The 23,161-nt window shown below is 40.4% G+C and overlaps 1 protein-coding gene across 1 annotated transcript; it reads left to right on the forward strand.

The window, feature by feature from the left end:
- The first annotated feature begins 5,443 nt into the window (after window positions 1-5,443).
- TARS1 (threonyl-tRNA synthetase 1) lies at window positions 5,444-22,249 on the forward strand. Its single transcript, XM_080574250.1, has 19 exons — window positions 5,444-5,593; window positions 5,954-6,034; window positions 6,959-7,149; window positions 7,942-8,065; window positions 9,145-9,266; window positions 9,485-9,602; window positions 10,468-10,532; window positions 10,614-10,692; window positions 11,289-11,435; window positions 11,902-12,000; window positions 12,709-12,875; window positions 13,391-13,553; window positions 13,642-13,779; window positions 14,545-14,622; window positions 17,987-18,087; window positions 18,170-18,274; window positions 19,571-19,643; window positions 20,401-20,515; window positions 21,817-22,249. Exons 1-19 carry the CDS (start codon window positions 5,573-5,575, stop codon window positions 21,963-21,965), a joined length of 2,136 nt encoding a protein of 711 aa, XP_080430376.1. The 5' UTR covers window positions 5,444-5,572; the 3' UTR covers window positions 21,966-22,249.
- The last annotated feature ends 912 nt before the right edge of the window (window positions 22,250-23,161 follow it).

The raw sequence follows: 23,161 nt of genomic DNA on the forward strand, positions 1-23,161 counted from the left end.
GAGCAAGTGTAGAGTCCTGCACCTGGGAAGGAACAACCGCACGTATCAGTACAGGCTGGGGGACGACCTGCTGGAGAGGAGCTCTGAGGAGAAGGACCTGGGGGTCCTGGTGGACGACAGGTTGGCCATGAGCCAGCAGTGTGCCCTGGTGGCCAAGAGGGCCAATGGGATCGTGGTGTGCATTAAAAGGAGCGTGGCCAGCAGGTCAAGGGAGGTGATCCTCCCCCTCTACTCTGCCCTGGGCAGGCCTCACCTGGAGTACTGTGTCCAGTTCTGGGCTCCCCGGTACAAAAAAGACAGGGATCTCCTGGAAAGAGTCCAGCGGAGGGCCACAAAGATGATAGGGGGCCTGGAGCATCTTCCCTATGAGGAAAGGCTGAGGGACCTGGGTCTGTTCAGCATGGAGAAGACTGAGAGGGGATCTTATTAATGTCTACAAATATTTTAACTGTGGGAGCCAGAGGGGTTTGGCCAACCTTTCTTTTAGTGGTTTGTGGGGACAGGACAAGGGGCAATGGCCACAAGATAGAGCACAGGAAGTTCCGCACCAACATGCAAAAGAACTTCTTCACAGTGAGGGTGATGGAGCACTGGAACAGGCTGCCCGGGGAGGTTGTGGAGTCTCCTTCTCTGGAGATATTCAAGGCCAGTCTGGACGCCTACCTGGGCAGCCTGCTCTAGGCAACCTGGTTTGGCAGGGGGGTTGGACCCGATGATCTCTTGAGGTCCCTTCCAACCCCTACAATTCTGTGCGATTCATACAGTAGGTAAAGGAACAGTTTGGTGTCCATGGTATGCAAATCACAACTTATTCTGTTAAGAGTGTCAGGAAGGATGTCTGATCATGCTTATTGTTTTTTATGGTAGACATAATCTACTAAATTTAACTTTTCATTGTACAGGTATTATGGAAGTATATCCATGGTCTGCTGTTACAGGCACAGAAAATATTATTTTCTAGAAAAAAAAATATCAGCATCATCTATGGGAAACAGAAACCCTTCAGAATTTGGAATTCCATTCCTACAATTATATATATATTTGTTAAAATAACTAATTATTAATTGATTAAACCACTCTTTCAGAATTCAAATTCTGAAATGAACACTAAAATGAAACATGATGTTCCAAAATCTTTTGCTAGGGACAAAAAAGATCACCATATAAGTTTCTGCAAAATTCCATATATGACCAAAGAGGTTTTTGGTAGTAGAATAACTTGGTGATTCTCAGTTATGGTAAAAGTTACTTAAAATTAGCTACAAAAACCAAGGATGTGTCCAAGAGCCAGAAATATGGGGAAAAAAATACCAATTGGATTTTCTACATCAGTTCATTGTAGTAGTTTAAGTAGTGATTAAAGATAGTTAAAGACGTGATTTTAATTTTTACAGTTTATCATCCCTCTTCCTCAGTGTATAACAATGCTAGCATCTTATTTGCCTTTTTAACTGATTTAGTCTAGTTAAATTGTTAGTTTAAATGACAAAGCCTTACCTTCACCAAAAAATAGGAAATGGAAGGCAGGAGCTCTGAATCTTCATCTCACAGCCCACTCACAAGATTCAGAGTGGAGAACAGAGCATGAGTCACAAATCCATACAAATGTAGACTGTGTATCTCTTTCTGAGACCAGTAGTGAAAAAAAATTTTCAATGAAAAACAAAAAATGGTTTTACTGCTTTTTTTTTTCCCTTCATATTTTAAAGTGCAAATCTTTTTACTGATACTGTGAAGGTGACATTTTATTGTAAATGTTAACGTTTGGAAAAGTATCCTAATCCTGGATATGTCACTTGGGTTAACAGTATGAAATGCACAATTTCTATGAAAAGAAAATAGGAAAGATCTGAGTTTGACTGAATGCACACCTACTACTTTTCATGCTGGGAGATAAAATATTGTTGACAACTGTATATATGCTAAAACTTCAGCCAAGTGAAGTGAAATTTGAAGTACGGTTAAATCTCAGTTAAATCTGAGATACAAGGGAAACATGAGACATGAGTTATGACTGGTATGCTTGTTACAAAGAAGCAAAAGGTCAAATCTAGTTTTTATTAGAGAAAAAGAAAAAAAAATCACCCGGCATCTCACATGTTTAAAAGGCCCAAGTAATCTTAGGAGTGAAGCCTGGTTTTAAGTTTCACCTAAAGTTTTTAACCTATGATCCTAGTATCTGTAACTATGAAACTGGATGCTGTCTCTGTTTGGCCAAATACAACTTTACTGTGTTTTATTAAAAAACAAAACAAACAAACAAACAAACAAACAAAAAAAAAAAAACAAAAAAAAACTGGTGGTAGAGAACAAACTGAATCTGTATCTCCCTTCAGTACTGAGTAATTTAAAAGCATTATCCCCCCAGCTGCAGGTATGAAGAAAGAGTGGCAAGCAGGAAAATTGAAGAGGACCTGCATTCTGGGACACAGGTGGGACAAGCTGTCACTGTATAGACTATGCTTCCAGTCTACAAATGGTCAGCGTGGGGGTTTCTCTTATCAGAAAGGATTTTCTCCCTGGGAAGCACAAAGAAGCATCTCTTCTGGAAGAAGTAGAATAATGCTTAGTAGACTTAGGCAAACCCTGTGGCACCATAAAGACTACTAGACTATGTACTGCAGTGATTGTATATTAAGCTGTCCTAGATATAGAGACAAAGTTAAAACTGTGTCCCTCCATTGCATGAAAGACCAGTCTTTTTCTTATCCTCCTAAAAATATACCTATTTTCTTTTTAAAACAAAGCCATGAAAATTGAATAAATATCAAAAGGCAAAGGCTTTGATTCAGTTTTCCTAGAATGTGCCAATTTGAATCAGAACTGCAATTATTTTCACAGGTATTCTACATTTAATGACAGCTTTCTGAAATTTTCCTTTAACTTCAAGTATTAACTTTCTGAATCCACATTTCTATGCTCACTCTACTAGACTTCCGAGAAGTCTACTGCTTTGTTAAATCAGCCCAGGTGAAATTAATACAGCAGAAAACTGCACAAAAAGATTTTGATTCTCAACACTGAGATTCCCATGTTTGCATTATTTTTTAATGAGGGCTGATAGCTCTTGCCTCGATGTAGGCTTCTGGCAGTCTGCTAGACTTTGATTCTAATAATGTATTTTAAACCCTGGATGTAAATGGGTGGCTTTCATAATGTTTGATTTTTAGATTAGTTAGGAGTATACAAAGTTAGGAAAAACTCTACAGTGAATAGAACTGCTTTAATGTATACCAAATACAAACAAAACTAGACACTTTTCTTTAGAGAAAAGCCAGTGCTGTATCGTAAATTAGATTGGTATCTTTAAAAAGATAGTGCAAGTAGATGGTGTACATATGTTACAGACTGTAAAATATTATTACAAAAAGCACCCCTTTCACTTTCCTCTGTTCCTTGTATTTTCATTTACCTCTTCACTTGTTTCTCATTCTCTTTCACTCTTCTCATGCTTCGTTTCTATCTTGATTGGCTGCTATTTTTAGTTTTCCTAAACAAAATATAAACCAAATAACATGATTCCAGTCAAACTCTCCAACAATTTCTTCCAACAAATTTCAAATTAAGCAGAGACATCCAGACATTCACCTGTTGATAATCACTGAAACACACTGAAATTAATTTATAGTGACTTGGAATCCACTTGAGTCTAATCAAACATCTTTGATTATTCTGTTTAAGAGCAAAGCCAGGAAAACACTCATTCATGTTTTTGTGTTCTATGCCATAAATCCCATTATCTAAAGCTGAGAGTTGTGAACAGGGCATCCTCTGTAATTTTTTTTTCCAGCGCTTCGTGTTTCGCTGCTGCCATCTTCTGGAAAAAAAAAGGACAGTTTTCCTACAGTTTTTCCAATCTCTTTTGAAATATTTAATCATTTTATTGTCATCTCCTTAACAGTATCAGTACAGGTTTTTGTTCATTTAGGGATAAGATAATTTACCTATAAGTTTTGCAATGTGTTCTCTTTTATTCAGTTCTAATTCTTCACCACAAAAAGTGTTTTAGAAGATAGTGCAAATCTAAAAATTAGTATTAAAAATAAATCTTCTCTGTATTATTAAACGCTGTATTGCTACAGACCATTGTATATATTATTAATTGTAGCTGTTTAAGATTTTTTTTCTCTCAGTATTTATGCTGCACGTTTTACTTTTAAACAGCAAATTATTCAGGTCTATTCTGTAGACCTGTTTCCATCTTTAAACTCATATTTACTAAACCTTCCCTTTTGAATATTTTAAAAAATATTTGCATTACTTGTTAGGTTCCTACATTTGTGATCGAGTAATGTGGTCATGTTCTCAAAACCGTCCCTCACTCGTACATAACCACTATGAGAAAACCATGCAAAACTGCTTATCTTTTCTGAACTTTTTTCTCACAGCACCTAAGGCCATACAATCTGAGATGCTCTTACATCCACCAAAGAACACTTTAACTGAATGAAATACTTGAAAACCCCAAAGCATTGTTGCAGATGAAGAGGAAGCTGCTACTACAAGCATCTTTGTACACGAGGAGGCAGTAGAGTCAGGCACCCTGCCGATGGCAAAGGTCCAAGCCCAGCTGTATGCCTGACCTCTGGTCTCGACTCTTCAAAGGCCCCTTCCAAATAAGGAGTCGTCTATACCTGGATGTCTTTAAAATGTGGAGTTTTGTAACAAATGCCTTTCCTAAACCAGGTCACTTAGCTACTGCCTGAGTTTAACCAGACATACGACTGCTCTGGGAGCCCATGGCTGCCATGAGAGCATAAATGGAAATACTATTTATTTTTACATAAAAACAACACCAGGGAAAGAAGGGGAGGAAGGTTACAAGAGCAAAAAGTTGTGCCTGAATATTATGCCCGTTTCTCAGAGAAGTCAGTGACCTCAGGACAGAGCTAAGTGAAGCAGACTCCTGCGGTCCATGTCTGACCCTCCATTCAGCAATTCAGCACCTTCCTGCCCAGGTTATGACTGAATTTCTTCAGAATCTCTTCCACTTTTTTTTTTTTTTTTTAGTGGGAAATTGGACATTGCTCAATTAGATTTTGTTGGTCTCCTTTGCAAATAGCACTCCGAATAATTTGTTAATCCATCCTTGAGTGACTCTCTCCGGCTTTGGGGATCAGACAGAAGGGTCAGCCCCAAAGCACCCAGCTGGGGGAGCCCCGGAGGTGTATCGGGTGCTTCCCTCCCCGGTCCTGCCGCCCTGCTGGAGGGGGAGGCTGCCGGCGAGAGGGCAGCAGGGACGCGGAGACACCGACCCCGCTTCCCGCCCTGAGGGCTGCTGACAGGAGCTCCGCCATTTTGAGCTGCGGGCACCCCCAGCCAGCCGCCACCCCACGGCCCCCTCCCGCCGCCCGCACGCCCCAGCGTCCCCGTCCTTCTTCGGCCCGGCTCGGCTCTGTTCAGCCGGTCTCAGCCCTGCCCGGTGCTGCCCACCGGCCCCATTGGCTCGGCTCTATGGAGCCGCCTCCGGTTGCATCAGCTTCGGTGCCGGGAGGCGCCTGCGCGGGGTCCTTCCCTTCTCTTCCCGCTCCTCCCTCTCTCTCTCGGTGCCGGCTTGGCTCGGCGGGTGGCAATGGCGGGGGCTGATGGCCAGGTGGGCCCCGCAGCGTGCTGGGGGCGAGGGGGGCACCGGGGTCCGCCTGCCCCGGCTTCCCCCGGCTCCCCCTCACTGCTCCCGGGGACTGCGCTGAGGCGGGCAGTCCCCGCGGCAGGTCTGGGGAGGGGCGGCCGCTCCGGAGGGAGGACGGGTGCTGGCGGGGAAGCCGGGGCTGTCCCCAAGAAATTTTTCCATCAAGTGGACCCGGTGTTGTCCCCCCAGCTCCGGGGAAAGGCGGTGGGGTTGGCACGATGTTCAATAAAAGAGGCCGGCGGAGTGGGTGCCCCTCGGTGCGTGGGGTTGGGGCGGCTCGCAGCGGCTGCTGGCATGTGAGGAAACGGTTTTTGCCTTCCCTAGGTGAATGCTGGGGGTGAAAAAAAGGCAGACTGCGGGAAGAAGAAAACGAAGGAAGGGGCCGGCGATGAAGGGCGCACGGAGGTGAGCAGCCCTGGGGTCGTGGGGTGTTGAGAGACGCAGTCCCTTGGTTTTGTGTGCTGCTGGCCTTGCTGCGGTGCATCCCTGTGACTTATTTTATCCATCCTTTCAGTGAGGCCTTTCCCCACTATTTCGTACTAAAGCAAAGTTTGCCTTGAAGTTGCTTTGTTGCCTTTGACAGCAAGTTATATCAGTGTAATGGGGGAGCAGCTGAGATTTCCACAGTTGCTGCTTCCTGATGCTGTTCGCTGTGCCCCCCCACTTGCACCAGGAGGTGGGCAGCAGATCTCAGCAGCGATTGAAGCCTTCAAAAGATGTGCTCTCTTCCGTGTTTTGGGTTGGTATGAGTAAATGCATCCCTCTGACTGTGAACGATGAGGGCCAGCTGCTAGCCAGCACTAAGCTGAGCTGGCCTTGTAGCTGTATGACCTGGGGTATGTGCAAGCTGACAGCCTGACATCTTTTATGTGACACGTAGACCAGAGTCACTTCCTCTCCAGGTGGCTCGGACTAGAGGTGTTCCACGAGTTTTCTCACATAATAATAAAAATCTGCTTTTATGGTGAACTTTTACATTCTTTTCAGATTTATTTTTGTCCTTGTGTAGTTTATTAAACCAGTGTTTAATAAATCAATTTAAACACTGGTTTAATAAACTATGTAGTGGCTTGTTAACATATCTATAGTTAATTAAACAGTTGTACAGCGGTGCATTTCAAAGTGCTAATTATTAAGCTGAAGTCTTATATAGTTATTAGTTACTGATAATGATTGCTTGTTAGATATAGCACACATATAACTATAGATATAGTCACATAGCTCCTTGTGAAAAGTACATCCATTCTGTTTATATTCTTGACATAATGTGATATTAGAGTACTCTAATAATCTATTGCATTTTTCTTTCTCTTTATTCTTGATATGTAGCTAAATCCCTGGCCTGCATTTATCAATGAGCGTTTAGAGATGTACAATAAACTTAAAGCTGAACATGATGCACTCCTTGCAGAAAGAGCTGCTAATGACAGTAAACCCATTAAAGTTACATTACCTGATGGCAAGCAGGTTGATGCTGAGTCCTGGAAGACAACTCCTTATCAAATTGCTTGTGGAATTAGGTATGATTCTATTCTGTGGTACACTTACTAATTTTTATACAGATCTACATCTGCAAGTCATGCCTGTGATCATTAATGTTAGCACATGCAGAATTAGTTTGCATGGGTCTGGGGAAGGAAGATGATTTGGGTGATGTTTCACTTGATTTTTAGAGTGCAGTAACATTATGAGAGTGTTTTGCTTAACTGCAATTTTACTTGCATGGGAAATACCTGGCAAAAAGAGCATGGCACAGCTTTGGAGGACTCAAGTGTGCTTTGGGAAGGATTTGAACAATGCATACTGACCACCCTAACAGTCAAAACTATGAAAGCTGGGTGATTCCTAGAGGTGCAATACCTTTTTTTTGATTATTTTTTCGTGTCATGTTATTGGAACCCTCTCTGCTTTTGTGATTTTGGGCTCGAGGAATTTTTTTTGCCTACTTAAGATAAAACTGTGAAGTCACTACGTTAGAAATGGTATCTGAAAATTTTTAAAAGAGATGTTCTGTTTTTTATTGCAGTAGGATTTTGAAGTCAGGTTAGGACTTTGCCTCTAACTTAAATACGTTGATGAGTGCATGAATGTCTAGTATACAATGCAGAATTCCTCCTACATCTCTGAAGAGATGTGAATAGGATTTTCATAAATGTTCAGGACTGGCTAAACTGCTCTTCCATTTGGAATTTGTTTACAGCATTGTACCCACTCTGAGCACTCATGAAAATCTTATTCAACATGGAGGGCAAACCTGGCTTGTTTCTACCTTCTGATTTGAAATAATTACATACCATGTATTTATTCTCTAGTCAAGGCTTAGCTGACAACACTGTTATTGCTAAAGTGAACAAGACGGTTTGGGATCTAGACCGTCCTTTGGAGGAGGACTGTACCCTGGAGCTGCTCAAGTTTGAAGATGAAGAGGCTCAAGCAGTGAGTATCGTCTAATTAAAATTGTTTGCTTTTAGATTTTCACTAAACCCAGCCTCCAGTAGTTGTTAGCATCTTTACTGTGCTCAAAAGAGGAGGAGGAGGAGAGAAAAGGTTTGCTGTGTAGATACATACACAGCTGATACTGCAGATACTGTACATTCTGCTTTGTATTAGTTGACAATTCTGCTCGCCATTGCTGTAGTTTATGCCAAGTCTGTTATATTTTCAACCTTCATGTTAACGTAAAGTAGGTCCTTTGAGCTGACCTCTTTAGCTTAACAGCAAAAGCAATGCTGAGTACAGAAGTACTGTCTACAGACATAAAAGAGCTGAGTAAGCTGCTCTTATTCGTTTTACATACAGAAGTACATACTTTATTTTGGCTCTTCATTCAGCTAAATGTAGATAGCCATTATCTAGCCAAATTTTTTAATTCTGTCTTTAGAAAAAGTTATTTGGTACAAGAAGCTGCAAACTTGTCACAGATGTCTTGCATTCAAACTTAGGGTTTTCATCCTGACTAAATGATGGCTTTTGTGATATTTATGTCTTCTGATCCGTGCAAATAAAAGCAGACTGAAGCCTTGCAGATTTTGTTTCACTTCGTCAGAACGTCAAGTGCACTACAAGATGTAGCACAGTTTTTAACTTTATGAACTGTTCTGTATCAGTGCAGGACTTGCCATGCATAAAGTCTTTGCAGGACCACAGCCTTATGTTGAAAGTGCACCTTGTCAGCTTTATGCTGTATGTCAGCAGAGCTGATCAATTGAAGTTAACAGTAAAGAAGAAAAGTTGTTGGGTTAGTTTCCTGACTTCTGGGCAAAATTTAATCATTTCAACGGTTGCTGAAACTAAGAATTATTTGCTACCAGGCAGAAAACAATATTCCAGTGTTACTTTTTGGAAGTGTTGATGCTTAGGATGGGAGTGTTTTGGGGCTTTTCTGATGACTGCTGTAATGTGGGATCTGCATCAAGTACCCCTAAAAGCAAGTGTTCAAAAAAAGTTTTTAATTAAACCACTCAGAAATGCATTGTGCATATTCATACTTGACCCCTCTTTTTCACTTCCAATAGGTATACTGGCACTCAAGTGCTCACATAATGGGTGAAGCTATGGAGCGAATCTACGGTGGATGTTTGTGCTATGGTCCACCAATAGAAAATGGATTTTATTACGACATGTTCCTTGAGGAAGGGTAGGTTTTATATTCTTTTTCTTTTTCAGGAGTAGGGATATGGCAGTCAGAGCAAGGTTTCTGTTATTTTCTTATTCCCGGAACAAAGTCATCTGCACTGCTGAAGATGAGTTTGTTCTTTGCAGTGTGTCCCAGCCACAAACCAGTACAATGCAACCAGGTCAGAAATTGCAAGTGAAAGTGAGAATGATTCGTTCTTCTGCGTGTGTTTATTTTAGGGGTGTATCAAGTAATGATTTCTCTGCTTTGGAAACGTTATGCAAAAAGATCATGAAGGAAAAACAAGCCTTTGAAAGACTGGAAGTTAAGAAGGAAACACTACTTGAAATGTTCAAGGTAGGCTGTTTTATAATATTGTTACTATCATCACACAGTTAGCCAAGTGTTCTATTAGTGGTAGAAGGTCTGTCAGATTAATTTTTAGAGATGTTGTGTTCCTACAGACTCATATGTGACATTTAACCAAAAAAAATGAGCAAATGCATCATTTAAGTTTTCGGGAACACGCATTAGGTTTTTCTGCAACTGTAAGAATTGTAGGTCTTCTGCTGGGTGACCTTGGTGATATTTTTGAATCCACATTCCTCGTTTATTTCACATGGATGTAAATTTGCAGTTATATTCAGATCATGTGCTGTTATGTGCCTGTTTTATATTGGCTGTAGTAAAATGCCATGGTGATGCTACAGCTGCATTTGTGATGCTCTCAGTAAGCTTCATACAACATTTTTATTTTTTTTTTAAGAATAAAGATTTCTGGGAAGCTCCAAGCAACAATAAAAGCTGATCTTTCTCTTTTGTACCTAGCTGTAAATAATTCTCTGGCATTCAGAGATACTCAGTTTTCACTACTAAAACATCAGGAGACTCATAGTATTATTCAGGTTGGAAAAGGCCTCAGCAGGTCTTCAGTTCAATCTCATGCACAGGGCAGTGTCGACCAGGTTTCCTGGGGCTTTGTCCATTTGGGTTCCAAATGGACTTGGAGGTTTAAAACTTGTAAGTATGGAGACTGAACAAGCTGCTCTCTGGGCAGCCTGCTACTCTTCTTGACTGGAGCACCAATACTATACAGCTATCTTGCATAATCCTCTTGTGATGTAGTATAGCATCAGGTTTGCAAATAGTTTAAACTGCTTGTCAGCCTTACTGCTTAACAAGGAGTTAACAAATATGTATGGTGTTTGTTTTTTTTTCTTAGTATAACAAATTTAAGTGTCGCATCCTGAATGAGAAGGTCAATACTCCAACTACAACAGTATACAGGTGATTATACATGCATAATAATATTACTGGATAAAACTTGCTAGGAGGAAATATACTAAATGAATGTTTTCCTGTTCTTAGGTGTGGCCCCTTGATAGATCTATGCAGAGGGCCTCATGTCAGACATACTGGCAAGATAAAGACCATAAAAATTCATAAGGTAAGGGCCGAAACTACCTTAGAAAAATGTGTTCGTTTGAAAGCATGTTACTGTGTTTGGGCAATATGACAGCACATTACCCAAGAATGTAATGCAAAGTGGATAGCCTGGCCACAAATTCAATTTAACCAATTAGTGAAGGGTTGTGTGCTACAAGAATGATGTTCATGTGGTGCGAAGACCAACTAGGTGGCCAGGGCGTGCACTTCTAGCACAGATCAGAAAATGAGTCTGGCTTAATTCTTGGTTAAACTGTATCAGCTAGAGTTTTTAGTTTTTGCTCAGCTGATGGTTACAGCCAAGGGTGAAAAGTTCATTTGGAATAGATGGCTACAGAGAGAGACAGTGGGCTATAAAAGAAAAAAAGACCTAAGTAGAGCTCAAAAACATTTTTACATATTCTATTTGTCTCTTCTTTGTGTGCTTTTCTCATCAGTGCTATGTATTTATGATTAAAACTCTCCTTGTGCCATAGTTACTCTACGTTATGTATAGAGGTTTGTTAATGATTGCATGCCTTTTCACAACAGGCGGTAGTAGTAAAATGTGGAGGCTACTCCTTTTATTCATCATTTCATTTATTTTTTTGCATGCAGAATTCCTCTACCTATTGGGAAGGCAAGGCTGATATGGAATCACTCCAGCGCATTTATGGAATTTCATTCCCAGATGCAAAAATGCTGAAGGAGTGGGAGAAGTTCCAGGAGGAGGCTAAAAGCAGAGATCACAGAAAAATTGGGCGGGTGAGACAGTCTGTCTGGTAATGTATTTCACAAACACACTGTATACATGACCTCATAACTAGAAGCATCTCAAAGACAGCACTTGACTGCCACAACCAAGATGTGACATGTCAGTATTTTCAGTCAAGTTTCAAAGCCAGCTGCTTTTCCGTTGAAGAGCATCAAAAGTCCTAAAGTAAGCAACTTATCTTTAGAGATTTCTCTCTTTAAACATAATATCCTTCGTCCACAGATTAAACAGTACATTACCTGAATGCTTTGGCATGCAAAACATGCCACTTCAGTCTGTAGGCAATGCTCATTCCTACCTGGGTTGCTACAGCTTGTTCTCAATATGAAGATTTTTTATTTATTTATTTTTTTAACTTTGGTGATGCACAGTCAGTAGCAATTAATTTGTGAATATTCAGTGAAAAAAATGGCTGTACAACTACTAATTTTTTTTCCAAATATTATTTTTCTGCAGGACCAAGAACTGTTTTTCTTTCATGAACTCAGCCCTGGTAGTTGTTTTTTCCTGCCAAAAGGAGCTTACATATATAACACATTAATTGAATTCATCCGGGTAAGTAATGTCTTTTGGAAATCTTTAGAAGAAATTGCTTTAGAAAAATGTGTGACAGTATACAACAGTGTAATAGGATAAATTGAGTTGAATTGAAGGGCTGTTCAATATCCTAGTTCTGTAAGCCATGGTACTAAAGAAACCTGTTTAGAGTTGGTCTTTTAACAATCTCTGCTGAGTTATGTTTTTATTAAAACTTTATTAACCTGCAGTTAAAGCAGTGATAATGATAATCTGTAGTATGGATTCTTTGACAACTAAAAGTACAGCTAAACTCACAGTACAGTCGTTCCACAAATCCATGTTGGTTTGATTTGATAAATGTATCTAACTTGACCTTGTAGAGTTATTTATTATAAAAATGAAAAAAAAAATCCTGATCTACCTGTTGCAATACATAAAAATCTGTGTCTTGTTACTTTATGTTTGCGCTGAGATGTACTACCAAGTGTCATTGATTAATGAGAGACTGCTGCTTTGCTTGCTGGGAGGGAACTTGTTCTTCTTGCTCAGAGTTGTTTGGGGGAAGGGTGGTGCTGGTGGAAGGAAGGTATCCTGCAATCTCCATCTTGTTTTTCTTTATTTATTTTCTTGAGTCACGGACTTCAATAAGGCAGCACTTCCATGTTTTTATGGCTGCAGATCAAGGGCTGCATACCATTACTTTTGTTTGCTTATTAATTATTTTATGTACTGGGTCTGTTTTAGAGTGAGTATCGAAAACGTGGATTCCAGGAGGTTGTCACTCCAAATATTTTCAACAGCAAACTATGGACGACTTCAGGGCACTGGCAGCATTACAGCGACAACATGTTTTCCTTTGAAGTAGAGAAAGAAATCTTTGCTCTGAAGCCTATGAACTGTCCAGGACACTGGTAAATACACATAGCAGCAAATACAATTTATCAAAGATTGATTAAAAAAAAAAAAACACAACACAGTTTTCCTTTTCTGCTTAATTGTACAGATAGCCATCTTAAGGCACTCATATTTGACGTTTTCAGGAGCGTTGTAGTTATGAGTCTTGGTGCCTATGAGCTCTCTCTATTGACACCCTGAGAAATGTCATTTTTCCATTATTACAGTGGTTGTGTTTTAGAACTGAAGCTTACCTTGGTGCTAAGAACTCTGGATAGCTAAACCAGCTACCAGAGCATTGTCAATTTTGCTGCAATTTAGTCATTCAGGTTTTAATGCTCAGTTCAGGAGCTGTTACCTTCTTTGTGTGAAGTGGGGGAAGCATATCAGCTATAACAGAGTACCTGGGTTTTGTGTTTTTGTTTTTTTTCACTGAAAAAAATAGTTGTAAATGACTGTGTTCAGGTTACATCACTGACCTCATGGGCATTTAGTAATGCCTGTTATTCAAGTAATAAACTTTTTCCTTCAGCCTTATGTTTGATCATCGTCCAAGATCATGGCGTGAGCTGCCATTACGGTTGGCAGATTTTGGTGTTCTGCATCGCAATGAACTGTCAGGAGCTCTCACAGGACTCACTCGAGTACGTCGGTTCCAGCAGGACGATGCTCACATATTCTGTGCTATGGAGCAGGTATGGGTTGCTGTTAAATGAAATTGGGTAATAAAATCAGAATAGTTGAATTTTCTATAGTTGAGACTTTATTTCCGTTCTTATGAAGATTGAAGAGGAGATAAAGAGCTGTCTGCAGTTCTTGCGTTCTGTGTATGATGTCTTTGGATTTTCCTTTAAACTGAATCTCTCCACTCGTCCTGAAAAGTACCTGGGAGATATCAAAGTGTGGAATGAAGCTGAAAAGGTAAATAATTTTATTAATTTTCGATATGAAAACGAGGTTGCAGCTGGAAGTCCTGTAAGGACATACTGCCTTCTGGGAGGTAACAGTTGCAGCCTGTTACCTGAGAAATGTAACTTAATAACACCCTTCAATTCCATCTGAGTACTAGCAGTAGCTTTCTTATTCACTACATGCCTATCATTATTTTCCATGCAAAAGTGATCTCCATGTCACAATCAAATTATGTCTCCTTTTTTTTCAATTGATTGAAAATTTGAAGGGGGGGGAGGGGAGAGGGAAGATGAAGAGAACCAATTCTGGCAGCCCCGGTATATATAATAAGACTGAACAGTCTTCCAAAAAACTGGCTGTTTTCACGATTAAAGTGTTAGCCCTTGCAGATTCAGAGGTTAGCAGAAGACAGGGCAAGAACAGACACTATATGTACAAGGGATGGATTCTCTCTCAAGATTTACAAACTTTGAATCTATCATAAAAAGTTCTTGCATCTTAGCTAATGCTGCATGTTTGACCTCTACCAAAATATATACATCAGCTTTGTTTAAGTTTGGAGTAAATTATTTAAACTTATTTATTTTAGCTGGGACTCTTCCAAAACTCACCTTTTTTCAGAAAAGTAATGAGGTGGATAGGAATGTGTTGCAATAGTTATGGGGAAATACTTTAAGTCTGGTAGTGTTAGATGTCTGTAGCAGCAGGCTGACCTGATGCTGTAACATGGAAACAAATGAGAAACACTTAAGTGTATATGTCCTTTAACTCTAGCAACTGGAAAACAGCCTGAATGACTTTGGTGAGAAGTGGGAGTTGAACCCTGGCGATGGAGCTTTCTATGGACCTAAGGTTAGTATGTTGCAATGGACTTCTAGCTGGATGAAGCTTTTAATTCTGTTTGGATGAGTGTCCTGGTTGATGCTGAAACCAGGACAATGAGGTAGACAAAAGCTTATACAATTCCTTGCTTTCCATTCGTGCCACTGCAATCTTAGTGGTGGGGGTAGCATGCAAATACTGTTCTTCTCAGTACGTCAGAGGAGCAGGAAAACATGGAAGTCTTTGTCTTCATAAAATCATTCTAACAGCAGATATCTCCAGAAAGACGAGTGTTAGGCATCTATTTGTGCAGAGTGTTTGCCAGGCAACTTCATAAATACCTGACCAAGAAAAAGGAATTCTGCTTTCAGTTAATTATATAAATACAGATGGACACAGTGCTGTTAACACATTTTTTTTTATATCTTATTATGAGAAAGGGGAAGAAAATACTATGGTGATGCTCTTGGGTTTTGTTCATGATCTTCTTGGTAAAGACAGCTTTTATTTTCTACTTATTCTGTACATTCCCTTCCAATGTAATGCAGTAGCTAAATTTTTCAGTGTCAGTATGTCTTTTTAAAGCATTGGTGCTATTTAGTTTTGGCTGGAGGATACAGAACAAAACTGATTCTTAAAGTGAGAAATTGGTACAAACTGAGATTGTTGGCTTTACAAGTGCAAGGCTTGGATCATAGAATCATAGAATGGCTCGGGTTGGATGGGGCCTTAAATCTAGTTCCCTAGTTCTAATCCCTGCCATGGGCAGGGACACCTCCCACCAGATCAGGTTGTCCAAAGCCCCATCCAGCCTGGCCTTGAACAACTCCAGGGATGGGGCATCCACAGCTTCTCTGGGCAGCCTGTGCCAGGGCCTCACCACCCTTACAGTGAAGAATTTCCTCCTCACATCTTACCTATACCTACCCTCTTTTAGTTTAAAGCCGTTCCCCCTTGATCTATCATTATCCATCTGAGTAAAGAATCTCTCTTCATCCTTCTTATAAGACCCCTTTAAGTACTGAAATGTCTCAGTGAGGTCTTCCTGGAGCCTTCTCTTCTCTCTCTCAGCCTGTCTTCACTGGAGAATTGCTCCAGCCCTCTGAGCATCTTTGTGGCCCTCCCCTGGACCCGCTCTAACAGCCCCACATCCTTCTTGTGCTGGGGGCCCCAGCCCTGGACGCAGCACTGCAGGTGGGGCCTCACAAGGGCAGAGCAGAGGGGCACCATCCCCTCCCTCCACCTGCTGCCCACCCCTCTGTTGGTGCAGCCCAGGACGCAGTTGGCCTTCTGGGCTGCAGGCACACACTGCTGGCTCATGCTGAGCCTTTCATCCACCAGAACCCCCGAGTCCTTCTCTGCAGGGCTGCTCTCAGTGGGTTCTTCTCCCAGTCTGTGCTCGTGTCTGGAATTGCCCTGACCCAGGTGCAGCACCCTGCACTTGGACTTGTTGAGTAGGAAGGGAAAGTTTTTGTTGTTGTTTGTTTTTGTGTTTGTTTTGTTTTATATAGTTATTTAATATTTTATGGTGCTGTTTGGCTAGAATTGTCTGTTTTCCCAGCTACATAAACTCTTGACTTACTTGACAGAGGGAAAGTATTCTGTGATTTTTATTTTTTTTACGTAGCTTTAATACTCGTTTAATTAATCAAACCCAGTTTACACACAAACTATTTGCTGCTTAAGCAGAGCTGAGTAGCTTAGTGGGAGATGTAAACAGGAGGTGGCAGTGTTGGATTAGTATAACCAAAGCAATTGCTGCATTACAAGTAATCCTTTTGGTGATCAGTGAATCCTAATGCAATAATCTTGTAGAAAGCAAGCAAAAAGGAAATCCTAACCCTGTCTTCATATTTACAAAAAAAAAAAAAGAGAAAAACAATAATAACCTTAACATTGTTTATTAAACAGATTTCTGGAAAAAAAAATCTTTCATTTGTTGGCATGGTTTTGTAGCTGTAGCTGCACTGAGTTTTGCTAGTGAGTTTTGTTATTAATAAAGACCCTTGCACTGGTTTTGCATCTCTTTAAGAGCTTCCTCCTCAGGAAGCTCTTTGCTTTGCTCTGCTTCCTGTTTGCACAGATTAAGTAGAACTTTCCAGAAATTTTGATATATTTGAGCATAAGGACACAGAACCTTACAAAGTTGCTTGTAAATATTTCCCCAATAGACGTAACTTTTATTTAGCTTTATAATCAGTCTAGTAAACTAGTTCTGTTTTTTTTTCTCTGTATGCTAATTGAATCAATTTCACTTTATAGGTTGTAGGTGGAATGTGTTGTAACAGCTAATCATAACTTGAAATGCAAACAAGATTTAGTAACTTCCTCAGTTCATTTGAAAGGAGGCAAATATCCACAAGGACACTTTGTGAGCCCTACATTTGCTCCTAATACACTAGCTAAAGTAAAGTGAGCAAATATGTAGCTTTTTGCAATGATTTTAATGGAAACTGGTTAAAGTTGCATTGTTAAGTGAAGCTCTATATCCAGGGAACCTTTAAACCAACTTGGAATATTTTTTTTCCTACTCTCTAAGTGGATGATTTGGAATTAAAGATGATTGGTAATGACTTATTTGGATAGAAACTCTTTGGTGAGTAGCTGAACTATGATAAACTGGCTTCTGAATGCAAAATTTTTGATCAGTTATTTAGCTAAATGACTTTTGAAAGGCACTTATTGCTTCTGTGAGTAAAACAGTGATCTGTTCATTTGGTACATAAGTTAAAATAAGGTAAACAGCCCCAACATATAGCCAGACCAGTAAAATGATGAAAAAGAGGGCAACTCACTAAATAAGTAAGGTTCAAATACTATAAATTAACTGTTTTCTAGCTGTCTACTTGTCTAACTTCTATCATTAGTGTATCCAGGATTAAAGTATAAGGTGCAATAGATAGAACAGTCTTTACTGTAGATGTTCACATGCAGACCAAGTGTCACTAAGATCCCTGTTGGTAAGTGGACTACCTAACAACAGGGTGTGTATCCTGTGTCCAGGATTTTTGGTGATTATTGCTGAGTTCTGAGCCAACACCCACAACTGCACACCCTCCCTTGACGTGCTGCTGAATTTACTCAGTTAAAAGACTCATGAAAGTCCCATGAAAAACAAAGCAAACTCACAGAAAATATTGAGGTATTCAATATAGTCCACCGTGAAGTAATGTCTCTCCACCTGCTTACCTTGTTTTTAGTTCTAATGCTGTTTGCATCAGAACCTGCAAATCATTTTAAAACATAGGCTGAAGTGAAAGTATGTTGTCAAAAAACATACATAGTTCCTCTACTATATGAGTAAAAGCTTCTGTCTTAAAACAGAGAGTTTGCTTTCAGAGTGACATGCTTGTATCATAAACTCTTACAAAGTTTCAATCTTTTGTTTCCTAAGATTGACATTCAGATTAAAGATGCCATCGGCCGCTACCACCAATGTGCTACAATCCAGCTAGACTTCCAGCTGCCAGTCAGATTTAACCTTACCTTTGTCAGGTAAGCGCAGAGGCTGGGGATCTTAACTGCTGTATAATTTAATTTTTCCAACACTTATATGTGTAACTAACTTTATTCACAGCCACGATGGTAATGACAAGACAAGACCAGTTATCATTCACCGGGCTATCCTGGGATCTGTGGAGAGAATGATCGCCATTCTAACTGAAAACTATGGAGGCAAATGGTAACAGTGGAAAGTAGATTTTGACCAAACACTTTTAAATGGAGGATAAATTAGCATACAAGAGTCAAGAGGGTTCATTTTATTTCCCTGCTACAGAGGCATGCTATAGGTATACACAAGACACTTCCTTCTGAACCCCTTTCTTCAGGTATTAAATAATTCTACATTTTGTAGCCTCCACGTGATACCACTCTTGCATGTGCAGCATACAGCTCATCTGTCTGAGGTGTGTATCTCTCACCTTGCTCTTCCAGCTGTGCCGCACAGCAGAGAGTCATGGTAATCTCCTGTATCTGCTGCGGTATAGAATCACAGAATCATAGAATGGCCTGGGTTGAAAAGGACTTCAAAGATCATCTAGTTTCACCCCCCTGCTCTGGGCAGGGTTGCTAACCACTACAGCAGGCTGCCCAGAGCCACATCCAGCCTGGCCTTGAATGCCTCCAGGGATGGGGCATCCACAACCTCCCTGGGCAACCTGTTCCAGTGCCTCACCACGCTCTGAGTGAAAAACTTTCTCCTAATTTCTAACCTAAATCTCCCCTGTCTTAGTTTAAAACCATTCCCCCTTGTCCTATTACTACCAACACATGTAAACAGGCGTTCCCCCTCCTGTTTATACGCTCCCTTCAAGTACTGGAAGGCCACAATGAGGTCTCCCTGGAGCCTTCTCTTCTCCAAGCTAAACGAGCCCAGTTCCTTCAACCTTTCTTCACAGGAGAGGTGCTCCAGCCCTCTGATCATCTTAGTGGCCCTTCTCTGGACCCGTTCCAAGAGCTCACATCCTTCTTGTGCTGGGGGCCCCAGGCCTGCATTCAGTATTCCAGGTGGGGTCTCACAAGAGCAGAGTAGAGGGGGACAATCATCTCCCTCTCCCTCCTGGCCGCCCCTTTTTTAATGCAGCCTGGAAACCTGATGTATAGAACATCAGGAACATGTATACAACCTGATAGGGATGACCCCTCTGACTATAACAAGGCTCAACAATTAAATATTTTCCCATGATTAGTTAGTAGCAAGATCAGCAAGTCATTTATGAGTTGCTGTCTGTTGTAAAACACAGCTTGAATCCTCAGATCAAAAAGTACTTTTGCCCACACTGCGATTCTTTTAGACGCTCAAGTTTTTTGGAAGGTAAGCTGTAACTGGAGCATAGGGCTGTCATCACATCTCAACGCAATCTAAGCTGCTGGCTTAATGAATCTCTCATGCAGATTTTAGTCTCATCTGTTAACAGCATTTTCCGTACTGAAAAATACTAAAAGCTATATAACTTTTTTTATTTGTTTATTGAAGGCCACTCTGGCTGTCCCCACAGCAGGTAATGGTGGTACCAGTAGGACCAACATGTGATGAATATGCTCAAAAGGTGAAGTATATTTTGGGGGGATTTTTTTTTTTCCCAGTTTCAGAAATGCTGTATTTAGTTGAGATACTCAGTCATTAATTATTAATAGTATTTTTCTGAGATAAATATTATAAGTCTTTGTGTATTACATTGTATCACTTGTATATATTACAATGATAATAAGCTGCTGAAGTTTTAGAAGGATTTTAAAGAGATACTAAAACAGATTTTGGGTGCCCAAACATCAAATACTTATCTTTGTGAGGTTTTTACTATTGGAAAGCTCAGATTTTCAGCTAGAGGGAAAAATTATCTTACACTTCAAGTTCCAGTCTACTGCAGCCATATCTATCCTGCAGAGCAGTAAGAAAGATAAAGATAGGTCTTATCTTTAGCATTCAGCAGATGCTTTTCTGTATTTCTTTCAAGCCCATGATACATAAATAAGTCTGCAAAATTAGGAACTAAAAAAAAAAAAAATCTTCTAATTGAAAGCCCCACCACAGTGCTACCATTTACAGTATCAAACCAGAGTAACTGTTCAGCCCGAAACATTAGGTATTGACATCACTGCTCACTGATTTAATGTGTGTGTACATGTACGATAGCTGGCCTCGTTTTGTTCTTTTAACTAGGCTCATTGCCAAGGCTCAAGCCAATGACAATGTCTTTGGTTTAGTGGAGGTCAGATAAGCTTGACTGGCTTAACTCTACAGGTCACAAATAGTTCATCATCACAATTTATCCCATTGTGACAGTTTAAATACTTTTTCCCTAGGTCAGACAGCAATTCCATGATGCTGGGTTAATGGCAGATATCGATGTAGATCCTGGGTGCACACTGAACAAGAAGATCAGAAATGCTCAGCTTGCACAGTATAACTTCATTCTGGGTAATGTATAGTGAATTTGTTACCTTATTCTGTCTGACTTTTTCAGACAGGTGCTCTGAGCAGGTGGTAGTGTTTAACTCACTTTGCTCCTTCAGACTCTCCATTGCAGATAGCCTCCCGTGTATACCTGATGGGCAGCCCTTGCATGTACAGCTGTTAGTGAAAGGAGGTCCCTGTTGTGTGGCCCAAGGCTTTGCTGCTGGTTTAGAAAAAGTTCTTTGCTGTTTTCTGATCAGCGGTGTGGACACGTTAAATCTACTGTCACTTGTCACTCAGATTGTTAATTGTGATTGTGATATATTCCTTCCCCTTCTTGTTCCCCCCAAGTAATTTATGCTTTCATTTCAATTGTAAAAGTAGTAACCTAAGTTCACTTCATTCAGCTGCGGTGCATTTCTGAGCTCTGAGGAGACTTGCAAGAAAAGGTGATGCAGGGACAATTAGAAACTGACCCTGAAGCACATGATTTGAAGCAGCACTAAAGTCATGTACTTAACTTGAGCTCTAGCATTGACCTTACATCTGTGGGCAAACCACAAAAGTTGAAGGAGTCTATCAGAGAGAAACTCTACTCTCACCGTAATTTACAGAATCATGAATAAAGTTCTTCTGTTATTTAAAACTTTAAGCATATGATACAGATAAGATGCAACCACATTTTACCTTGAAGACCACAAACAAATGGTCAGCCTACCAGGAAAAAAAATCTCACCTAACTTATGTTCAGAGGCTGTTTCCAAAAGTTGTCAGATACCTGCAGATGAGCAATCTCCCACTAAGTATAGAAATGCAATTTCTCATACCTACCTGCAAGTAGATTACATAAATTTTTATTAGTAATGAGATATACAGATACGGTCTTGGTATCTATCAATGCTTAATTTAAATAAATTGCTTTGGGCTTTGCCAGTAAGCTGTCTTGTTTCTGTAAAGCAAACAAATAGCTCTTGATTATTTACAGTCAAACTGTGTTTCTAACCTTTGCCCATAGAATACTCCTACATTTATTTTTCATTTCAACTATGTGGGTCTTCTTACTGGCTTATGCAGTTTACTCTTTTCTTTACTCATATTTTGCTAAATTGCTGTTTATCATATACTAAAACTAGGCTACTACAAGGCTATTAGCTCTCACAGATCTAAGTTAGGGGAGCTGGGAGGAGGGCGAACAAGGATTTCATGGTGTTGCGTTGTATGCTTTTTAGAATGCTTGTTTAACATGCCTGTGTTTTAAGGGAATTCATAGGCAGTATAGATTGTTAAAAGTTAAGTTCATTCCTTTGCATCTTGGTTGTTTCTAGTTGTTGGTGAGAAGGAGAAGGCCAGCGGAACAGTTAACATCCGTACCAGAGATAACAAGGTGCATGGTGAGCGTACAATTGCAGACACGGTGCAGAGACTGCTGGAACTGAAACATTCTCGATCCAAACAAGCTGAAGAGGAATTTTAACACCACCTGCTCTACCTGGCATAAAATGATTCTGGTGTTCCTAACTTGGTTAACCACAGATTGTTTGTACTGTATTGGATTGGCAGAGATCTTTAGTTAGACATGTCTCTTTTTGTAAAAATCAGTTTCTCACAGACCTTGAACTAAGATTTCCTGGCCTCTGATCAATGATAGATGGAAGCAAGATGACTTTGTGTGACTGCAAGAGAAAATGGAAATGTTAATTGGGGATATCTATAGCACTCTTAACTATCCTGTTAAAATAAAATACATTTTGGTAGCAACTGTTTTTCACTAAAGTTGAACAAGAAACTTCAGACTTAAGAAACCACATAGAAGCCCTGTGCTGCAGCAGCTTTGGAAGTATCTCCTTTAGCAAGATAAGTGATACCTTGCAGTCTAGTCTGCTGCTCTTACACCTATTAAATACATGACACTGAACAGTCACAGGGGCTGGGAAATGAACAGAAGTCTCCTAGTTCAGCATGTTTTGGTGCTTCTGGGAGGTCTCAGCTCTCACTGTGACAGTCCAGCAGTGGGGCCACGTAGCATTGAGCTACTTACCAAGGCTAAGCTCTACCCTTCTGCAAAGGTTGCACCTGAAATGTGCTTGTCCTCAGAGTAAGCTCCTTCTAGCTGCAGGAAGGGGTATGAGTGGAAGAGGTAGGGCCAAAGCAGCTAAGGAAGCCAGGATCCCTAGTTTTTTTTTGTTTGTTTGGTTGGATTTTTAGACATGCCATTTTTTTAACATGGAAGAGTCCCCTCTTGTTGAACACTATATACCAAGCCTCAAACCCAGGGCATCACATAGCAGCCCCTCCTGTCTCTCTCACACTTTTTTTTTCTTCCTCCTCCCCTTCTGGCTGGTGCCAAAATGCTAAATGCCTGTCACTGACAAAAAAAATACACCCATATTTTGTTGTTGGTTTTTTTTTTATTAATGGACCTGAACAGCTTCCAGCAGTGGTTGATGAGTGTTCTGAAAAGAAAATCTGCTCTAGATGGTAGCAAATACAGCCAAAGATATTGTTACACCCTTAGCACACAAATCTGAAACCAGGTTTGAACTATCTTACTATTTGAAAACCTCCAGCTCTCATCATTTCCTTTATTATCTGGGCAGAAGCATTTCATCCAGCTTTTTTCTCTTACCTTTTCCAGGTGTGATGGTACATTATATTAGCCTTTGAACCCAT

This window comes from Anser brachyrhynchus, assembly GCF_964034855.1.
Source record: "Anser brachyrhynchus genome assembly, chromosome: Z".
NCBI classification, from domain to species: domain Eukaryota; kingdom Metazoa; phylum Chordata; class Aves; order Anseriformes; family Anatidae; genus Anser; species Anser brachyrhynchus.

Bases quoted from the DNA above. Each gene is read 5' to 3' on its own strand.
- TARS1 (XM_080574250.1), top strand. From the start codon at position 5,573: ATGGCGGGGGCTGATGGCCAG. The intron at 13,780-14,544 runs GTAAATAATTTT...CTTTAACTCTAG, and splicing joins TGTGGAATGAAGCTGAAAAG to CAACTGGAAAACAGCCTGAA. The intron at 18,088-18,169 runs GTAAGCGCAGAG...CTTTATTCACAG, and splicing joins TTTAACCTTACCTTTGTCAG to CCACGATGGTAATGACAAGA.